At 41.9% G+C, this 18,251-nt stretch overlaps 2 protein-coding genes across 19 annotated transcripts in view; one reads left to right on the top strand and one right to left on the bottom strand.

The window, feature by feature from the left end:
• UNC5C (unc-5 netrin receptor C) overlaps positions 1-18,251 on the top strand; it is a 457,616-nt gene that overhangs the window by 222,112 nt on the left and 217,253 nt on the right. The window lies entirely within an intron of this gene.
• LOC146343729 (uncharacterized) overlaps positions 1-18,251 on the bottom strand; it is a 226,568-nt gene that overhangs the window by 70,817 nt on the left and 137,500 nt on the right. For 10 of the 18 annotated variants that reach the window (XR_014792011.1, XR_014791993.1, XR_014791987.1 and 7 more), the window contains one exon: positions 8,260-8,360. The exons of 3 other annotated variants lie outside the window; for them this stretch is intronic. Coding sequence is in view for 1 of the 15 variants with exons in the window: in XM_084855646.1 (XP_084711772.1) it covers positions 8,260-8,360 (101 nt within the window). In the remaining 14 variants the exon portion in view is untranslated. Of the gene's footprint in view, positions 1-4,871; positions 6,076-8,259; positions 8,361-18,251 lie in introns of those variants that run through there. 5 more of the 18 variants (XR_014792003.1, XR_014792005.1, XR_014791999.1 and 2 more) reach the window with 5 other exon arrangements.

Below are 18,251 nucleotides of genomic sequence, written 5' to 3'. Positions count from 1 at the left end.
AATTGGAAATTTTTGGCGAATCGATGGCAGGAGCATCACAAGAATGTTCATATGTCTCCAGTAAATTAATCAGCTTCTGATACCTGGAAAAACTCACTGGAAAACATGGCCCATAAGACGGATGGCACAAGGCTACAGTAAATTGTTTCTTAGCAGGAAATCTGCAGTAGTGGTGTAATTTGGACAATGGAGCATTTGACAGCTAACCTATCAAGAACAGTGCACCCTGGGGAAGCAGCTCACTTTCAGTTTTACATTCAGTCAAGCATTGATGAAGTAGGGGCTAAATAGGAGAATCATTTTCCATTCAGACAACAGAGTGACTCTTCATCCCATGGCCAAAAGGTCTGTGGTCAAATAGAGGTCCTCATCAACTTTTGTACCTTTGGCACCTTCGCCAAAGGAAAGTCCATTTTATGGCCAAGAGGTTACTGAAAATGACTGAAAGTTTGCAGTCGTACAAAAGACAAAACTGTGCAGGTTTTCTGGGGCTTCTCAAGAAAGCTTTTGCTTGTAATTAAAAGCTTAGGGAAAGAGCAAGGAGAAAAAGATTTACAAACTCAGTCAGGGATTGATTCATCCAGCTGTTTGAATATCCAAATAGTTTAAAGGGTGACCTGCAAGCATACTAAACAGTCTTATGCCTCTACTGTCAGCTGGTTAATCTGCATTTGTCAAGGGTTTTGAAATAACAAATGAAACTGGGTTTAAGGAATGAGTGATTGGGATTATCTAGGTATTAATATAACTATGTCTTTAACCTAGAACACCATGATCCATATCCAGCTCCATCCTGAGTATAAATGGAGAATATGAGGAATTGAAACATGTTTTTGCTTCAGGATGGCAGGTTGTGAACAGTTCAGATTTAAACAGTTATATCCTGTCAGTTTAAATAAATAAATGAAGTATAACATCTTTGTGTGCATTATGAAATTGTGTAATTCTGTACATCATGTGTACAGAATTCTTCTTGTACTGTTCTCCATGCAGAAACTCTAAAATGCTGCTGCTTAATAAATAGTTTCTGACTAGGAGAAATTCCTGCCCCCCCCCAATGTCTGGAACAGAGCTGCAGATGTGGAGCCCCTAGGAGTGTAAGTGTAGCTATCAACCATTTGTCTTTCCCATGTTTATCTGAAGCATTTTCTTTTCCCAGTTCCCATATGTCCAAAGACCAACAACTTAGCTTCTCAACTTTACATGCAATAAAAATCACGTGCAGTCATTTTGTCCTCAAACTGTTCTCACTCTGTCATACATCGAGTATCTTCTTGTACCGTGATAGATTTTGCAATTACACCACTGTAAATCAGCCTGATATCAGTCCTTTTATATACATAACATTCACAATTTTTAGAAAACTATTAGAATGACAAATTAGTTTTGTTCCGAACTGACATGCCTATTTATGAGAAAATAATGATTTAAATGATAGTTCTTGAAACACAATTTGTAGTATACTTGGTAATCAATTTTTCAAGACTGATACATGGAAGTGTATGAATTGTATAAATCAGCGTTCCCCAAACTGGTACCCTCCAGATGTGTGGGAATGCAACTCCCAGAATCCCCAGCTATCCTGGCTGGAGGATTCTGGGAGTTATAGTCCAATACATATGGAAAGCACCAGGTTGGGAAAGGTTGTCATCAGTATTGGGATTAGTGTTTATCTACTATAAAACTGTAGTTAATGCAAAATACGTCACCACGGCTACTAGGGATATTTGAGCAATTAAACCTTTGTGACTACCTGTGTGAACTAAGATGATCCACATCTCCTGGACTAACGTGCAGATCAGAACATAACTATACTCTCAATTAGGGTTTTTTTCTGTTTTCTGTTGGATTTTTAACTGCTTGCTATTATTTATTTTTTGAATGTTTACTGCATTTTTATAAAAATAAACAAAAGGTAGCCATGTTGGTCCATGACAAGACCCACCACCCAGATCTACAGTACCTGTGTGCAATTAGGTCTAACCAAAATTCCACAAAATCATAACAGCTTTCAAATTCCCCAGAACTTCATCAGGCAAAAAAAGTAAGGGATGAGGAAGAAACAAAGTCTGAAAAACTGGCCATGTGTCATGGCCATGAGGTCTGCAGTATAGATAGACCCAGTCTCAAAATGAAGATTTGCACTCTGAGTGAATTGGCCAAGAGCTAGGTATTGCAATTTTATGTGTATGTTTGTAATTTGGTTATGCTGATGAGAAGCTAATGTGGAGGCTGAGTTTCCTATTGCTTGAATGCCTTTTTAAGGCATCAACAGGAAATACTCCAATTACTTAAAAGTATTTTAAAGTCTGAAACAATAATAAATCACATTAATTAGAACTGCTTCACTTCTAGAACAGCTGCATGAAAGTGCCAACAGTACAGTTATAATGTACACTGAGCAGATTGCAGACCTTGTGGCCAAGCACAGAAATGATTAGTCTTTGATGGAGTCTGGACTGGAAGAAGCCAGTCTGGCAATGGTCTAGAGCAGCAAGAGTAGGAGACTGACAAACAGAAACTCAGTAGCTACTCAGAAGGTCACGAACTGGAACTGGGAAGCAAGGCAAACCAGAGGCAGATTCTTCAGTACCTGGGACAGTTCCAAGGAAAGCTTTTCTGGCTTCTGACAAGTACTGGGCGTTGACCCCTTGTATCAGCCATCCCCAACCTGGTGCCCTCCAGGAGTTTTGGATTACAATTCCCAGCTTTCTTTCCATTGATCATGCTGGCTGGGGCTAGGGGATTAGAAATTCAGAACATCTGGAGGGCACCAGGATGGGGAAAGCTTCCTTACATAGTCCCTAGGCCTGAATAGCCTTTCCACGCTCTGCTGCCTTACTAGGGAAGGGAGAACCTTCAAAGGTCAGCTCTCCAGTCTGGAGCCTGGCAATCTATTCTCTCCATTATGTGCTACTGGGCTGTGGTAAGTAGACTTGGTGGAACATGAGGCCCTTGGGGACAAGGACGCTGGAACCTTGGTAGGGTCCTTCTCAGGGGCTGGAGCAACTGAGCATCCAAGTGTAGTGAGTTTGTGCGCAATAAGGTGGACTTCACAGCATTTCTATATGCTGTTGGTAACTACCTAGATACCTGTGAGGAGGTTTAGCCTAGCCAGCAGTTTTATAGTTAATTTGAAAGGCCTCTCATACAGGCTGGTAATTTACAGGTTCACCTTGAAGTTGTTTTGGCCAGCTGTATTAGATCACCCTGAGACCAGATAAGTTTCACTTCCCATGGGAAAGAGAGCACCCCTTCTCTTGAATAGGCAGGGGTAACCTGCCAGCTCCTGAATTAAGGTGAGAGAGACTTATAAAATCCAGCCTGCTGGCTTTGGCCTTACTCTAAGGGAGAATATGCACGCTACCAGCCTGGAGAAATTTGTGGCCCTAGGAGTGACTTTTCATCTATCTTGGGGACCCAGATAGACACTCAGCTGTGACAGCTTCATTGGCTGATGAGAGGTGTGAGCTTTTTTTGTACTTTTATTCTGCATCCATTTTCTATCAATAAATTGCCATCTTTTTGCAAAAGTGGCTTTGTATAATCTCGGTAGTCCAAAAGCATCTAATTTGACTGAGACCTGACAGAATCAGGACCCCAGATCAATACACCAAGTAACGTGGGTCTTTAGATCAGGGATCTAGTCTTTGGAATGTTCCCAGTTGCTGTACTTGGGCTCAGTGTCAGGGTACAGATTCAACTTCACCTCCTCAGTGAGTTATGCTACTGGCCATAACAACTCAGTGAGCCCCTTCTATCTGATAGCTGATGGGAAATGCTGGGAGTTGTAGGACTTTCTTCTGCCTAAACATGCATAGAATTGTGTCCTTAGTATCCTAGTTGATACTGGTAGTCTGTGTCATGACAGTAAACACATGCAGCAGATGAGGTTGTAAAACTATTCCTGCACTGGATCATTTCAGACTGCACGTGGGGAAATGCTTATGGTCAGGGCCACACTAGAACACTTCTCCCTGACAGTTACATGTGTAGGATGTCTTTTTATATGGAGGAGCATTCAACAGTGTGGATGAGCAAAGGGCTGGATGCACCTGATCTTGCCTGATCTCGTAAGCTAAGCAGGGTCAGCCCTGGTTAGTACTTGGATGGGAGACTGCCTGGGAATCAGGCTTCCTACATTGAGCAGGGGGTTGGATGCAATGGTCTTGTAGGCCCCTTCCAACCCTATGAGCTTATAAGTCTATGAGATCTGAAAGTGAAGCCCTGCTTCAGCTTGGCCTCCCCAAGAAGCAGGGCCTTTTCTGTTATGGCCTTGGTGCTTCAGAATGCCCTCTAAAGGTGCGTATGGCCCTCTTCCTGCTGTCTTTTCAAAGGCAGGCCCAGATCTTGCTTTTCTAAGTAGACTTTACATTGACTGGTTGGTTAATTTTGCTTCTGCTGCATTTGGCTCTATTTTTATTATTTTTATTGGTCTTTTAAATATTCTCTTTTTGTACACCACTTTTTTTTTAAAGCAAATAAGAAAATTTTAAAATTAATGAATAATTCCCTTTTCTCCACATCCGCCATCTAAATCGATACAGTCCAGGAACAGTTTTATCCACATCATCTGCTGATCCTGTGGACTTGTAGAGGTTGTATTTTGTCTCTCTCACTCTACCTTCTACTAATCCCCCTCAAAACTGTTAAGGAACTGCTCATTGTTACTTGTATATTCCTTAGTAGGATTACAGTCACTCTGAAGTGCTTATTTGCTATTGAGTTACTTTCACTTGACATCATTCAAGAAATGAAACCTTGCTTTCCAGAAGGAAAGCTTGAAGGTGATTAAAGTCTGAGTGAATTCAGGAAGAAAATAATGGTAAGCATGAGTCATGGCTATACTGATAATGTAATACTTGGCTTACCAAATGTCTGCCAGGAATTGCTGAAGAAATCTCAATCTCTCTCTATCTCGCTCTCTCTCTCTGCTTGCACATGCATGAAGAGATTCTGGAAGGTAAGCAGTCCTAATCAAGTCAGTCAAGACTTCTGGCAATAATGCCATGACTGAGACAGTAAATGTTCTGTTGCAACCTCCAAGAGAAAAGGTCATTGATTTGAAGAAAAATCGCCATATACTTCCAGATGTATTTGTATTTTTCAAACGATGTGAAGCTCAGATATGGACAGGTTTATCTAAACCATAGCTGCATGCTATTTACTGTATGTCATAACCTTATCTTCTTAGCAGATTTTCCAATACTGCACACTGTGCATCTGTGACTGAGAGAAAATCAATGCTTATGGATTTAGCTGTGTAATCCTATCAGTTGTCCTGCAAGATATGATTTGAAATGTTAAGTTTGTTAAGGTTTAAATGAACTTGAAGATCCAGGGTCTCCAGAGGAGATTTTAGTTTCTTAGCAAGTGATCTGTTTGCTTCTTTCCCTTGTTCTTTCTTCTCAACATCCAATTGCACCTGGTGGTTCCCAAACTATTTCAGGTTACCCTTTTAAAATGCAAAGTGCCCATAGCTGAGAGTGAGTCAGGTTAACAGGGGTTCTGAAAGCATATGGAAATACAATTAAACCACTCTGAGTGCCTTTATTAGGAGTAGAGGGAGGGCTGTACTGACGTTGAATGAGAAATTAGTTACTGAATTGAAGTGTAATTACTCTAGGTAAGCTGCAAAATTTCTGTATTGTTACCTTTTTCATTTTTTGATGTTCTGAAGTATTCTACTGAATGTGTCTTGTTAAATGGTGTGAAGTGTCTTCACGGGTGAACAAAAGCTTTTTATACAGGTATGATTAGTTCTGTAAAATTGGATGAGTTGGGTACCATCCCTGCAGAAAGTTACCCTGAACAAGCCTCCTTGAAATGAAGAATGCAAGAGCATAGTAATATGACCATTTCTTCATGCAAGGCATGGATTCCTCTATGCTTAAAGTTATGCATAAGTACAACCTCACAGCATTAGAGCAGCAACCTGTATATAGCAAGGGCTGTGAGTCAGTCACAACATGCACTCTCATTTTACTAAATCACTAACACATATCAAATAGTGTAGGTTTATGCCAAAGTAACAGCTGTATCCAAAACTGTGCTGACATGGCAGTTAGTGATGGCCTGTGAGAAAATAAATTGGGTATTTTGAGTAGGCACTTAAAATGCTCAGAACACTTGATTTTTTTTTTCAAGCATTCAAAGGGCCCAGTTCCCTCCACCACCTGCTACACTGACTTTCCCCACTAAGGAACAACAAAAATCACCTTTGGGAAGGAATCACTGTAGGAAGTGGCAGTGTGCTCCCTCAAAGACCCACTGGGTTTCTCTTCCTTCCCAGAAGTAAAGCTGCTGGCAGGATCTTTTCCCACCAGTGATCACAGGGGTTGTCCAACATTGAGGGAGACCTTTTCTACACCGCCCTCCTTTTCCAAGTTGATTTTCCCCCTTGGAGTAGTGGAACATAGTAGCCAATAGGGGGTGGGCTGGTAGGAACTGAGCAGAATTGAGGCATGTTCTTCTTAAGAACTTAAGAGCCACGTGGGATCAGATCAAGAGCCATCTAGTCTAACATTCTGTTCACACAGTGGCCAAATAGCTGTCTGTGAGAAGCCCACGAGCAGGCTATGAGTGCACCAGCAGCCTCCTGCTTGTGTTCCCCAGCAACTGGTATACAGAGGCATTCTGCCTCCAATACTGGAGGGAACAAATAGCCATGATGACTAGTAGCCACTGACAGCCATATCCTCTATGAATTTGTCCAATCCCCTTTTAAAGCCATCCAAGTTGGTGGCCATCACTACATCTTGTGGTAGTGAATTCCATAGGTGAATTGGTACTTCCTTTTATCTGTCTTTTGTCTGTCCTGAATCTCCCACCAATCAGCTTCATGGAATGACCCCAGGTTCTAGTATTATAAGAAAGAGAGAGGAAAAACATCTCCCTATCCACTTTTCCACACCGTACATGATTTTGTACACCTCTATCATGTCTCCCCTTATTCACCTTTTCTGAATGAAACAGTCCCAGACATTGTAACCTTTCCTCATAGGGGGTTGCTCCAGCCCCTTGATCATTTTAGGGTCTATTCCAACTCTACAATGCCCTTTTTTAGGTGACCGTACACAGCATTTTCAAGCATGGTAGCACCATAGATTTGTATAAGAACAGTATAATATTGTATAAAGGCACTTGCACATGTTGAACTGTGCCCACCTTGATTCTGCTCACTGCCCAAGCAACAGTGTCTACATAGTTCAGCAGCCCACTTTGTGAATGTTCATCCTATCCCTAGTGGCAATAGCTGTGCCTTAGCATAAACACTTTATCATAACCAGGCTGTGTAAAGAACATATTGTTAAAGCCATCCTTCCTGTAGACTTTCTTCAAGAAATGAATATAAACTTCGTACCTCTTTGGAAACTCAGCATTTGTAACTAGCCTGAGTACTTATTGGAATTGCTTTGGCACAGAGCCAGCTGTGTTTGTATAAGTAAGGAAGTGAAGAACTCTGTTTGGGGCTCTTTCAAAATATTACCTGACATTGGCCTGAGGCCATTAATAGCAATATCTAATTATTCATTCATGTTCCAATCTCTGAAATCTAACCTAACATTGAGATGTAGGCTGCCTAGCTGAAATTAATGTTCTCTGCTTTAATGGATTAAGTTTAAGAACAGGGTCAGGCATTCTAACATAGTCTCTATAAAATATACACTTGCCATAGTGCCTGAGAATAAATATTCAAAATATTCAAGCCAGTAACAAAGCTAGCTCCCAACAGGATATGTTCCTTAACTTATTTTTAAATCTTTAATTATATTGGGGGGTATTCAGTGAATACAGGCAGAGTTTGTTCTAACCTCCTCTTTCCCTTGCCATTTTATGTCATCTAGGCTTCTCCAAAATGACAGCAACTCAAGGACAGAGAATCCTAGGGCACATTGACAAGCTAGAAGTGCACATTTAAAATGTCCTGTGATAGTGGCAATGCTAAAAACAGGCCAAGTGCAGAAAGAAATTACAGTCTGTTCCATTAAACCTGCTGCATAAGTGAACCTAGAGTTGTACACCTATCTATAAGGAACTATAGAATAGGAGATCATAGGGTTGGAAGGGGCCTACAAGACCATCGAGTCCAACCCCCTGCTCAATGCAGGAAGCCTGATTCCCAGGTGGTCTCCCAGCCAAGTACTAACCAGGGCTAACCCTGCTTAGCTTCTGAGATGAGGTGCATCCAGCCAATAGAGATGAATATACATAAATAGTGACTGCAGGCTATACCAGCTGCAATCCTATAACACTTACCTGGCATAAATTCCATTGAACTTTATGGGGTTACTTCTGAGCAGATATGTTAGGAAATCTGTAGGATTTTCCATATTGTCTTCTGCCAAGGAGCCCCCAAACTGCACAACAAAATATAAATGAGAAATTCCTTAAATAGTCAGAATTTCCAGGGGCAGCGATCTGGGTTTGGTTTCCTTCGGCTGAAACAGCATTACAGTCTATGACATTTTTATAATATATGCTAAGAGCATACATTGGAGGCAAACAGCAGGTATTCCTATAAGGCAACAGGTCTTCTATTCCTACCTCCAGTCACCAAAGGAGGTCCTGAGCCCCTGAGGTAACTTCAGCCATCAGCAGCTCACACTGTTTTCCCCCCAAAACTATTGTTTCTTAATTCACACACATAGACATGCCTGCCCCCCTCTCCTTAGCTAGCTGTTAATTGGCTATCTGCCTAACAAAATAAATGGTCAGACATCAGCCTGCAACACCGTAATTCATGGGCCCAAGAGATAAAAGTAGAGTTGCCACCATTTTCTTACAAGATACCTGTGCATGAAAGTAAACTGATGAATCTTTCCCCATCTCTTCTTCTCAAAACTGGGGGAAATTGCTCCTGTTGAATTTTTGCTTGCCTTGCCATTGTTAATGCTATAGAAGTCTACTGGGGAGGGAAAGGTATCAGTCCAAGATTAAACAAACTTTCTGAGTGTCATAAATTCTTGTGCAACCATCAGTAATGAACCTGGCGCATTTGTCTTTTGCAAGAAACTTGTTTAGAATGTGTGTACACATATATACACACATTTTTCTTGAATCATGATATGGTGTGTCATAGTAGTTATATTTATATATATATATTATGCGTACAGGGAAAAGGATACATTGTAATTTAAAGAGAGTCGTGTGGTTAAGACCAGCAGTATCATGTCTCTGGCATGGCACAATGCTTGAATCTATGCTTCGTTAGAGGGACTTTTAGTGGATCCCACTTTTAGTAATATAGATCTGCAGTAGCAGCCTACTTCTGGGATGTGATGCTGTGGCATTCACACTTGATGAACCCTAGAGTGGTGTTAAATTAGTGCTGGAAGTTGTAGTGGTACTTTGTTGCTGCTTTTCTAGGATGCTTGAAAGGGACAGTACAGACTATACAGAAGGAGAATAGAACTATTTCTTTTCCCCCTTGGGCAAAATAGCACGTAATGCAGCTTTCTTTTTCCTCCCTTAGAGTGAAGGAATATTGGAAAGTAGCTTTCTTCTTCTTCTCAGGATGGGGTGAAGCAAAGAGGAACAGCAGCAGTGTTTGAATTTCTACTGCAAGGGAAAATTGCAGTATATGAACTACAAAAATAAAGTATTTTATTACTGAACTGAATGAGGAAGTAAATTTCTTCTATTTTTAAAAAGGGTGGATGTGAATACAAGAGGCAATGTGCGTGTGTGTGTGTGTATTTATTTCCCAGATTTTCCCCAGCTGGGTAGCTTTTATACGCGTAACTGACAAGAGCAGTGGTGGGAGAGATAAGTGTGTTTGATACAACTAAGTGTCTCAGAGCATTTATATAACACTACCATCCAGCTCCCAGGTGTGATGGCAATTGCAAGAAAATTACTAATACGGTGATTTATTTTTTGTTCCCCAGAAAGAGTGTGCAGATTGCTCAACAGAAAGCCTGACTTTGAAAATCATTATCAGAGTGGGCAGATGCTAGCATATATGTACAAATACAGCCTGTAGGCTGAGCTTTGATGTAAAACCTTTTCACAAAGAACAATCCCCAGGATGACCTTCAGCCTCAGCTCACCAATTTAAGCATAAGCCAAATATCTAGTGGACAAATCTGCAGCCATCACACAGCAATAGTCCCTCCTTTCCTACTCTCATTCACCTTCCCCTCCCTCCCACCAGCCTTCCAGGACAAAATGGCTGCTTGTGGTGGTGGAGGCGTTGCTGTTGAGCACTGCTTCACTAAAACCGCCAGTACTTTTGGGTTTTTTTAAAAAGAACAACATAGCTATACGCAGTTACTTCATCAGTGTAAATACCAAACTTTGCTTTAATTAAGATGAGATATGAACATGGTATATACACGCAGCAGAAGCAAACAGAGTACGAAGTCTCTGAACTACAGTTAACAACTTCAGAACAAGCCAGGATAGTAAACTAACTTCAAACTGTGGTTTAATATCCTGGCTTGTCCTGAAGCTGTTAACCATAGTTTCCCACAAGACAAATAGGACGATAGTTAAAGGAAGACTTCCTGGTTGTTTGCTCCCACTGAGAAGGGAGGAGAAAATGCTCAGTGTCCAACGCAGCCCAAAGGCTTATTCATGTCTTAAGCTGATACATTAGTATCTGAATGTGGTCATAGTGTCATCCTGTAACATGGACTTGCAAACTGATGGAAGTTTCTAATGTGGACTGCTGGTAAGGCACACCACTTAGGAAGAATAAGAGCAATTTGCATCTTTCTTTGGGGATGTTCACACAACACGCTAACCCACACTCGGTGGTTGAGTGTGGGTTGTTTTGAACTGTGGTTTTGTTGTTGTTGAACCATCGGTTAGCATGTTGTCTGAACATAGCATGTTTTCCACAGAGTGGGTTATCATGTTGTCTGAACACAGTCAGGGTGGCTTTTTAACCATGTAGTGTGGTTTGTGAACCACCCTGAACCACCCAACAACAAACCATGGGTTCTCAAGGTGGCTTATTCAAGAAAATAAGCCACACTGCATGGCTAACAAGCCACCCTGGTTGCATTCAGACAACATGATAACCCACAGTTCAACAAACAACCCACGGTTCAAAACAACCCACACTCAACCACCGAGTGTGAGTATGTTGTGTGAACAGCCCCTCTATCTCTATCACATAGTCGCGTGGTGATAAAATACTGTTTATATAACAAGGCACGATTAAATTGTATGGGTGGGTTCCCAAGATCAAGCCCATGGTTTGGGGCCAATGTGATTTTAATATAACAGTGTGTGCAGCCTGTGAAGGATAAGGAAGTGATGAATCACAGCTAGTCACTGTTTTCTGGTTGTAAGAAATCATTTCTGCATTTACAGCTGAATAAACTGAAGACGGCCATGCTAGGTGAGGCCAGATAAGACTAAATTCTTTTACCACCCAGGATCTAAATCGTGATATCATCTAGATTTAACAACTTTGCCACCATACCTGAGGATAAAACAGTAAATACCATATGTCCCAAGAGACTTATGAAGGACATCCTGCCTTCAGTAAAATCCTATCTCTTGGCCAGGTTCAAGGTAGGGGAAATTTAAAATTCTGAGCAGGAAAGATTTTGCCAAGCCAATGAACAAAGGGAATTGATATGTTATGTTAATCTATCATGATGAATGAATGTGTTAATCTACAATCCTATGAAGCTTTATGTCCACTTGGGGGGAAAACTGCACATGCTGTTGGAGATGTCTCTGAGGTTTCAAAGCAGCTGCACACAGCTGAACAGGCAAGCCAATTTTGAAATGGAAAGTGGCTTGCCTGTTAAGTCATGCAAGTGGTTTCAGGTTCAAAGACACCTCTTGGCTATTTGTGCATTTTTTCCTTCCACTGTGCTTTGTAGAATCGCAGCCTTGATCTTGCATATAATGCTCAAACTGCAATAATATGCAAGGAAATTGAGTGGCTTGCACAAGATAAAGCCCCATGCATTTCAGGGGTGACATTTCAACAAATAACAGCTTGAATTCCAATCTTCTAGCAGTAATATATCATTTTGTCATCTCAACAAGTTTCTGAGGTAGTCTAGGCTGAAAGATAGTGCATTACCAGGGCCACCCAGAAAGCTTCATGGCTGATGTGGTTCCCACATCTAGGCTCAACATTTTCACCACTCAACTATTCTAGCTAAACATAAGGCAGCCTTCCCCAACATGGTGCCCCCCCCCCCGGATGTCCTGGACCATTATTCCCAGAAGCCCCCCAGCCAGCACAGCTGATTCCATTGAACTTAAATGAGGAATAATACCACTAACTTTAGTAGAGGAACATTTTCACCTGTAATCTTGTCTGGAAAGAAAGACAGATTTATTCATTATTTATTATTTATTATTTAAATTTATATACTGCTTTCCACAAAGGTATCAAAGTGGTTAATATAAATACAACAAGAGAAAAACAACAATAAATATAACAATATAAACAGTACAATACAAATTAATCAGGAATAAAACCCCACACAGTGCTACAAACCAGAGCTGGCTGGGTCACACTTCAGGGAAAGCTTCTGTAAAGAGATGAGTTTTAAGAAGGTGTCTGAATATAAAAACTCTGGGGGCCTGACTAATGTCAATTGGTAAAGCATTCCAGAGCATGGGTGTTGCAATACTAAATGCTCTACTGCAAGTGGCACCCTCAGAAGTGTTCCCTCAGATGATCAGGCAGAGACAGAAAGGCTCCCTAAGGTAACCTAGTCCCAAGTTGTTTAGGGCTGTATATGTTAACAAAAGCACCTTGAATTTGGCCTGGTAGCTTATTGGCAGCAAGTGCAGTTCTGTTAGCAAGGGTGTAGCTTGTGGTTGGGAGGAAGCCCCAGTTAGCAGCCTTACCAGTGCATTCTGTACTAGCCACAACTTCTGGACCAAGCCCAATGGTAGACCCACAAAGTGTGCATTATAATAATCCAGTCTTGAGGTTACCAGTGCCTGTATCACTGTGACTAAGCTAACACGGTCCAGGAATGGCTGTACTTGGCATACCAGCCAAAACTGGTAAAGCGTACTCCTAGCCATTGAAGCCACCTGCACCTCAAGTAATCCAAGAGTATTCCCAAACTGTGCACCTGTTTCTTGATGGGGAGTGTAACCCGTTCCAAAACAAGCAATTGACCTATTTCTCAGAGCTGTTACCCACCCACCCACAGTGCTTCCATCTTGCCAGGATTCAAGCTCAGTTTTTTGGCCCTCATCCAGCCCACCATGGCTTCCAAGCACCGGTGCATGGCCACACCTGTTTCAGATGTTATGGAAAAATAGAGCTGGGTGTTAATTGCATACTGATGGCAGCTCATTCCAAATCCCCAGATGACCGCTCCCAGCGGCTTCATATAGATGTTGAATAGTACTGGGGATAAAACAGTGCCCTGCACAAGTGCTGGGAGGCCAAAGTGCATACCCCAAACAGCGCTGTCTGAGACCAACCCTATAGGTAAGAATGGAACCACTGAAGTACAGCGCCCCTGATACCCATCCCATGAAGCTGATCTTAAAGGATATCATGGTTGATGTTATCAAAAGCCACAGAGAGATCGAGTAAGGGGAGCAAGGTTGCAGTTCCTCACTATCCCTCTCTTGATAAAGGTAATCCAATAGAGCAACCAAGGCTGATTTGGTCCCAGAACCAGGCCTGAGCCCAGACTGGAAAGAGTGTATATAATCGGTTTATCCAAGAATGCCTGCAGTTGCCCCACTACAACCCTCTCAGTCTCCATATATAAAATAACATGTTCATGACTGGCCAATAGTTGTCACAAACCCTGGACCCAGCCAGCCAGCCAGCCAAGCCATGCCAGCCAGCCTTAATTAGATATGAGGGACAAAGATCGAGAGGACACGTGCAAGCACCATATCCATGTCATCAGGACATGTTAACTGAAGTTGATCCCACAAAGCATGGCTGCTTGGGGCATTGGACACCTCACTTGGATCTGTCATAACAGTAGTATCGAAATTGCTTTGAAGCCAGATGACTTTATCCTCAAAGTGTGATGAAAAAGCATCACAGTGGGCCTCTGAGAGTTCTAAAGGAGATGCCTCGGGGGTTAACAACCTTTGAACTACTCTGATGAGCTCTGCTGGGCAGCTACTCAAGGATGTGATGGAGGATGTGAATTATCATGCCATGTGGTAGGCACGATAATGTGCTATAAGCAGTGTTCAATTGGCTTTGGAGCAAGACGTCTGCCACCTGGGCTCTAGTCGTTATCTGTCCTGCTTCATTTTCCATAACTTTGCAGAGTACCTGGGGGCAATGGATTCTCCAGCACTGGAGAGGACACTTGGGAACGATCATATTAATGGCCTTTCACATCTCACCATTCTACAGAGAAACAAGAGCCTTGACAGAATCTCCAGCTGCATCCGCTAGAAAATCCCCCAGAGCATTCAGGAATCTATCAGGTTCCATAAGTCTCTGAGGACAGACCACCCTAATGGGTCCCTCACTCCTGTAGGGGGAAATTGCTGTCGTAAGACCATACTTTATCAGGAAGTGATATGTCCATGACAATGGGATCACTCTTACTCCCTCCCCTATGACCAGACCACCAATCATATCAACCGGAGCAAAGTCTAAATTGAAGGTGTGTCCTGCTGTATGCATTGGGCCAGTGACAACTTGAGACAGCCCCATGGTTGTCATGAAGGCTATGAAGACCTGGGGCAGACCAGAGGCAGCCTCCACATGGAAATTGAAGTCTCCAAAACTACCATCCTTGGCTCTTCCAATGCCACATCCAAGATCACATCAGCCAGATCAATCAGGGAGGCCACTGCGCAGCAGGGTGGGAAGTACACCAGCAGCATCTCCAATCTGTCTCTCTGACCCAACACTAGGTGCAAGCCCTCCAGTCCAGTTCTTGAACAGAATGATTTCCTGATGACAGAGATGAACATCTGATGGACCACCACAATACCCCCCCCCGACCCCCTGGTGTGCCTTGATGCTGTACCAAATACCCAGGAAGATACAGCTGGGTGAGATCAGGCCCATCCATCTCAACCAGCCAGGCCTCAGTGATACATGCAAGGTCGGCTGCCTCAGCAACAGCACCACCAGACCAGAGAGTTCCTCAGAGGATGAGCATCCAGGAATACCTGGGTTGTAGATGGAACTGGAGCAGGGAACAGAAGTTAAACATCTGTAACCCCATTTCTTGAGTTGGCATGTCTCACCCCTTTGACCATGTCCTGCTGCCCATGATCATTGAGATAGGTGCATCAGAAAGAAAGAAAGAAAGAAAGAAAGAAAGAAAGAAAGAAAGAAAGAAAGATCGCATAAGGTTGAAAACCACTTTCTGTTCTCAGCTTAGTAAGAGTTGATACAATATAAGCAATATTCCAGGTGAGGGGACGGGTTCATAATAGGAATAGTGTTTATTATTTAGCCTAATGTATGCCTCCAAAACATGCAAACCAAACGAGAAAGTGAGTTGACATTAATTTGTCTGACTTGCAAATAGAGGTGCAATTCCTTCTTCTGTTCCTGTTTACCTCACTGGAATGACTTGCAAGGACACTCCCTGGAGAAGAATTAGTAGCATAAGATGCATTTTTATAAAAGCAGCTGTTCTCCTAAATATATTAAGCAATTTACTTTAGGTAATGTAGCCTATAAAATTTTAATTTTGGATTAAATAAACCATATCCTTCAACATGGCTCTTGCACCTTGACATTCAAAAGATGATATATGGGTGCATTTAGAGAATTTCTTCTCCAGGATGCTCCAATGGAGCAGGGTCAATAGTTGCCTAATGAAAGCAGTCAATAGCAATTTCTCTTAGTGAGCTCAAAGAAATTAGCATTAAACAACAGGTGTTGGTGGGTAGAGTCTGATATGATTATGTGTTCAGATTGTGATAGGAAATAACTCTAGCAGGGTTTGCACTAAGTAATTAATAAGAATTGTTTGGTCAAACTAGTGCTGCTTGAGTTGTGTGGGCTGGGGAAAGGTGCAACTTGGCATGCAGCCTGAAAACATTTTTAAATGTGAGTGAGTGCACAAATGTGAGTGAGTGGATTAAGCTGGGATTGATCAGGAAAGAGGAGACATCCATATTTCATTTGGCTTTGTCCAGCTGCGCCATACCTCCTCTTTATTCAGCCCTTCTTATTTATTTATTTTAGAAAAAATGTATCTTGCCTTTCTTTCCAAAGTTACCTAAGGCAGCAAACAATTTACATACAAACATTCCATAGCATTAACACTACAAATTAAAAAAAAACACCCAACCACATAAGAACTGATAAGAACAGACAGAATGCCAGGAAAATACCAAAACAGCTCAGCCAGCCTCCTTGGTATTGTTTTTTCTAGGTCATCCAGGTGTGCTATCTTGTAGGGACATAAGGGGACTTGTTAAGGTGAAAGATCAGTGAGGAAACCTTCTGCTTCTATTTGGTCCCTGCAACAGCTTCTACCCAAGAACTGCTCTTTACAGATCTTAAATCATATTTGGAATTGTGTGAACTGAGGAAGAAGGGAATGAGAGTGCCTTTGTATGGCCCACTGTCATTATGGCAATAGGAATGTGGCAAGATTGTTGTTTCAAGTGCTTGGAACTTGGACAAAAAAATAATGAGGAAGCTTGGAAAATCTGCCTCCCATTACATAACGCATTCACACAATTCTCAAGGCTAAACTAGAACCATAATGCTGATACATTGTAGGTCAGGAATGTTACTATTTATTGCAAAATTGGAGGAAATGAGTACAATGTTTATTATTTGGATGGCTTTAAAAGGGGATTAGGCAGATTCATGACAGACAGGGCTATCAGTGGCTGTCCTGATTGCTGTGTGCTATCTCCAGTATCAGAGGCAGCATGCCCCTGTCTATCAATTGCTGGGGAACATGAGCAGGAGGGTGCTGTTCCACTCATACTTTACCTGTGAGCTTCCCAAGGGCAACTGGTTCGCTACTGTGTGAACACAATGCTGGACTAGATGGTCTTTGATCTGATTCAGCACGGCTCTTCTGACGTTCTTGTAATTTTTATATATTTAAAGTATTTTTAACCCACCCCTTATCCTGAGACACCAGGGTGGTAAACAGAAAAACATAAGAATCAAAATATGGCACTAAGATAGGATAAAAATATATAACAACATTCCAGTAAAAACAGATTGGAGCAGGCTAAGCTCAAACCAACATCACGCTTTAAAATGTTTGAGCAAAGAAGTTTTAACCTGGTGCTGAAATTATAGCAACATTGGCACTAGTAGAACTTTAGTAGGGAGGGCATTCTAAAGATGGGGTGTCATCACAGAGAAAGCCCTCTTCCCGTTTCCTACCCAATGACTTTCCCCTGGCAAAAGCACCCAGAGAAGAACCCCTCCCAAGGTTTTAAGACATGGGCAGGTCAGTTTAGGGATTCAGGTCCCAAGAACACACACACACACTCACACACTCTTATATTTCAAGTAGGGATGTGTACATAAGTTCAGGCAAGGTAAGGTTTGGATCAGCTTTCGTTGGTTTATTTAGTTCTTCCAAACTCCTTCACTTGCTCTCAAAACTGTTTGAAGATTTCAACTTGTCCATTGCCTCCTACACCCTTGTACCTCCATTTACTGCTACCCTTAGACATTTCTGTCCACAGATATATATGCATATTACATTCAAAATGGTGGGTAGCAACAAGAGCAGGTGTAAGTACAGCAGGCAGACATAAAGTGCCACAGTGTCTGTGCACACATTTACTTTAAATATCTTCTTTAGAAATTTAAATCATGTGAAAAGAGAAATTTGCTGTTTTCATATTTGAAGAATGCAATACCTATAGAAACCTTTACATAAAACAGGGCATATTCCATATCCTGCCATGTGTACAGAGCCATGAACATGGGAGATCTTCATAGAGGTGAATAGGGCTCTTCCTTCCCTCCCTCCCTCATTTATTTATTACATTTATATCCCACCTTTTTTCATCCTTAAGGAACCCAAGATGGCATACATAATATTCATCCTTTCCTTTTTATCCTTTCCCCCTATGAGTCATGAAAAGCTCTCATATTCAAGATTATGGCCAGGTGTGTTGTGTATCAGACATAGCAACATAGGAAACTGCCTTATACTGAGGCAGACCATTGGAACATCTAGCTGAGTATTGACTCAGCTAGATGTAATGTCTGGAAGTTGGCTCTCCAGCATTTCCAGCAGGGGTTTTTCCAGCCCTACCGGAACATACCAGGGATTGAACCTGGGACCTTCTGCATCCAATGCAGGGGCTCTATCACTGAGCTATGTCCCCTC

Source organism: Heloderma suspectum, chromosome 5 (assembly GCF_057233095.1).
Source record: "Heloderma suspectum isolate Gila_16-S chromosome 5, 16-S_ref, whole genome shotgun sequence".
Taxonomy (NCBI): Eukaryota; Metazoa; Chordata; class Lepidosauria; order Squamata; family Helodermatidae; genus Heloderma; species Heloderma suspectum.
The sequence above is the reverse complement of the archived record's forward strand: the minus strand, read 5'-3'. Positions and strand labels throughout refer to the sequence as shown.